This window comes from Vigna angularis, chromosome 6 (assembly GCF_016808095.1).
Source record: "Vigna angularis cultivar LongXiaoDou No.4 chromosome 6, ASM1680809v1, whole genome shotgun sequence".
NCBI lineage: Eukaryota > Viridiplantae > Streptophyta > Magnoliopsida > Fabales > Fabaceae > Vigna > Vigna angularis.
The window spans coordinates 16,493,619-16,496,435 of NC_068975.1; the positions used below are offsets into that span (position 1 = coordinate 16,493,619).

General features: G+C 40.4%; 1 protein-coding gene across 1 annotated transcript; it reads right to left on the reverse strand.

The window, feature by feature from the left end:
* Positions 1–421, reverse strand: LOC108321926 (uncharacterized). Its single transcript, XM_017553841.1, has 2 exons — positions 320–421; positions 1–246 (listed from the first exon to the last, which is right to left on the reverse strand). The coding sequence occupies exons 1-2, from the start codon at positions 419–421 to the stop codon at positions 1–3; spliced, it is 348 nt and encodes a 115-aa protein (XP_017409330.1).
* Between the last annotated feature and the right edge of the window lie 2,396 nt (positions 422–2,817).

A 2,817-nucleotide genomic window follows, 5' to 3' on the forward strand; every position in this document is an offset into this window, starting at 1 on the left:
CTACTCCAAAAATTTTCGTCCTCGAAAATTTAAGGCTATTAAGCGACCAATGCGGTATTCTTTCCTCATATACTCTTCAAGCTCCCATGTCATCTCTTGGGATTCCTTGTCCCACAACACCTTCACCGTGCGAATCTCCTTTCCCCGAAGATTCTTTGTTTGTACATCCAGCACTCTGACATGCCCAACTTCGATTGTGAGATCTTCACGAACTTGTATATCATCAACCTCTAGCACATGAGTTGTCTAGAATGTATTTCCACAACTGAGACACGTGAAACACATTATGCAGATTTGCCAATTATGACGGTAACGCTACCTCATACGCTACTAATCCAATCAGCCTAAGGATCTCATAATAAGGACCGAGCAACTTAGGTGACAACTTCCTTGCCTTGATAGCTCTACCCACATCTGCCATCGGTGTCACACGTAGAAACACATGGTCCTATTCATTGAACTCAAAAAACCTTCTCCTCTGATCGGCATATGACTTCTGCCTACTCTACGTTGCTCTCATTCTTTCTTGAATCAACTTCACCTTCTCAATAGTTTGTTGCAACAACTCAGGACCCACTGATACCGGTTCCCCATCTTGAACCCAACACAGAGGAGTTCGACATCCTCGCCCATACAAAGCTTCAAAAGGCACCATCCTGATGCTAGAATGATAGTTATTGTATTATGTGAACTCCATCAATGGTAGAATCTCACTCCAACCTCCAAGATGGTCCAAAACACAAGCCCTCCGCAAGTCTTTCAATGACTTAATAGCCCTTTTAGTTTGTCCATCTGTTTAAGGGTGATATGATGAATTCATCCTCAACCACAAACCTAAAGCATCCTACAACTTCTTCCAAAACCTCGAGGTGAACCGTAGATCCCGATCCGATACAATGTTATTTGGTACACCATGCAATCTTACAATTTCCCGTATGTACAGCTCAACTAACTTCTCCATCGATATCTTCTGATTGATTGACAAAAAGTGGACACTCTTCGTCAACCAATCAACTATCACCCATATGGAATCGTGACCCCTTGATGATCTTGGTAAGTAAGTTACAAATTCCATCGAGATGTTGTCTCATTTCCACCGGAGAATATCCAACTATTGTAACATTCCACCCGATCTTTGATGTTCAATCTTTGCCTTCTGACATACCGAACCAGAAACTATGAACTCCGCCACATCTTTCTTCATTCCACCTCACCAGAAGGATTCCTTTAGGTCCTTATACATTTTAGTCATCCCCGGATGTATATTTGTTGCAACAACCAATACCAATTTTGCGCAGTGGAATAAAAGAGTAATCAGTTTTTCGATTGTTAAAGAGCGTAAAGTGTGTTCGGTCAATTAAAATGATTCCTTTAATTTTCTTACAAAAATATTATCGAATAGTTGATGTGCAGAAAGTATAAAGAGTGTAGGAAGTAGAAAAAACACACAAATGATTTTTATCCTGGTTCGAATCAAAAGAATCTACGTCCAGTCATTAATCACTATAAATAGTGATTAACCTTTTCACTAAAATGTTGTTCACAGATTACAATAAGATGAAATAAAAATAAGAACAGAAAGAACCTTCCTTCAACAAATGAACCGGAAGTAAATTGCTCAGCCAACTTGAAGAGAACCGCTTCGACCTTAGACACACTAAGCGCGAGCTTCTCTTATTCACAAGACTTGACAAGAGCACACTATCACTTGAGAACTTCCTCAGACAAACTGTATTCTCAAAAGTGGCATAGATAATTTTGAAGGGTTTGGAAGAGAGTGTATATAGCCTACTGGTCTGAAACTGAAACGACATATTACAACTGCTAGTGATAATCGATTATTGTAAGTGATAATCGATTATCTGTGAGACTTGGAACAGATATGATATTAACTCTTCAAATGGTCGACTTCAGTTCTTCACCTTCTTCCACCGTTCGGCTAGAGCCCTCATCGCTTTCTATCGTTTGGCTCTATTCCTCACGGTTTTCCATCGTTCGGTGCTAACTGCTCGGTCTTGGTCATACCTCGCTTGGTCTCGGTCATACCTTCCATAGCTCAGTTCGAACTGCTTGGTCTCGGTCATCATCTGTTAGTGACCATTCGGTCTTGTACATGTGTTATTTTATCTGTTTGTTTGGCTTTCAACTTTTATAGGCCTTTCAGCCTTTTAGTTGTGTTCAGCCTGTGTCCGGCCTGTGTTTCAACGCTTTTCGGTCTTCAACTATTATACACCGTTCGGTTTGCACCTGGGCTCTTGTTCCCTCTCCTCGTGGAACAACGTACAAGAGTGCTTTTAAACTTAAGACAACAAGGGTCTTCATATTCTTCACTTTGTAACATCATCAAAATCATTGTTTTCAAGACACCAATGCTCCTCATTGGCAACAATATTGAGACTGCTCTTATGACATTCCTCTAATATCAACCTTCACAACTCTGCTTCTATCGGTATGCACACTCTTCCCCAAAACTGAAAAATATCATTCTTGCATAAATCAAAGTCCTTGGCTTGATTAGTTCCCAACAACCTCAGCATATGTTGTAGCTCCAAATCAATACCATGTTTTATCTTCATGTGCTCCATGAAACCACTCGTAATTGTTAGATGACTACACCACATATGACCTTGACAAAACTGTACACTGAGATTTATGCCCCGCAACTTCTCTATTAACTCTAAGTCTTAGATCATCAGAGCTGACATTTGTACCTGCTTTCTACTCAAAGCATTTGCTGCAACATTTGCCTTTTCTGAATGATATAGCAACTCAAGGTCGTAGTCCTCCAAATATTCATCAACCTCCGTTGCCCCATGT

What these genes read in the sequence shown, in the direction of transcription:
- LOC108321926 (XM_017553841.1), bottom strand. Translation starts at nt 421, where the DNA reads ATGGCAGATGTGGGTAGAGCTATCAAGGCAAGGAAGTTGTCACCTAAG. An exon ending in TTGGATTAGTAGCGTATGAG is followed by an intron (nt 247 to 319) that starts GTAGCGTTACCG and finishes AATACATTCTAG; the next exon opens with ACAACTCATGTGCTAGAGGT.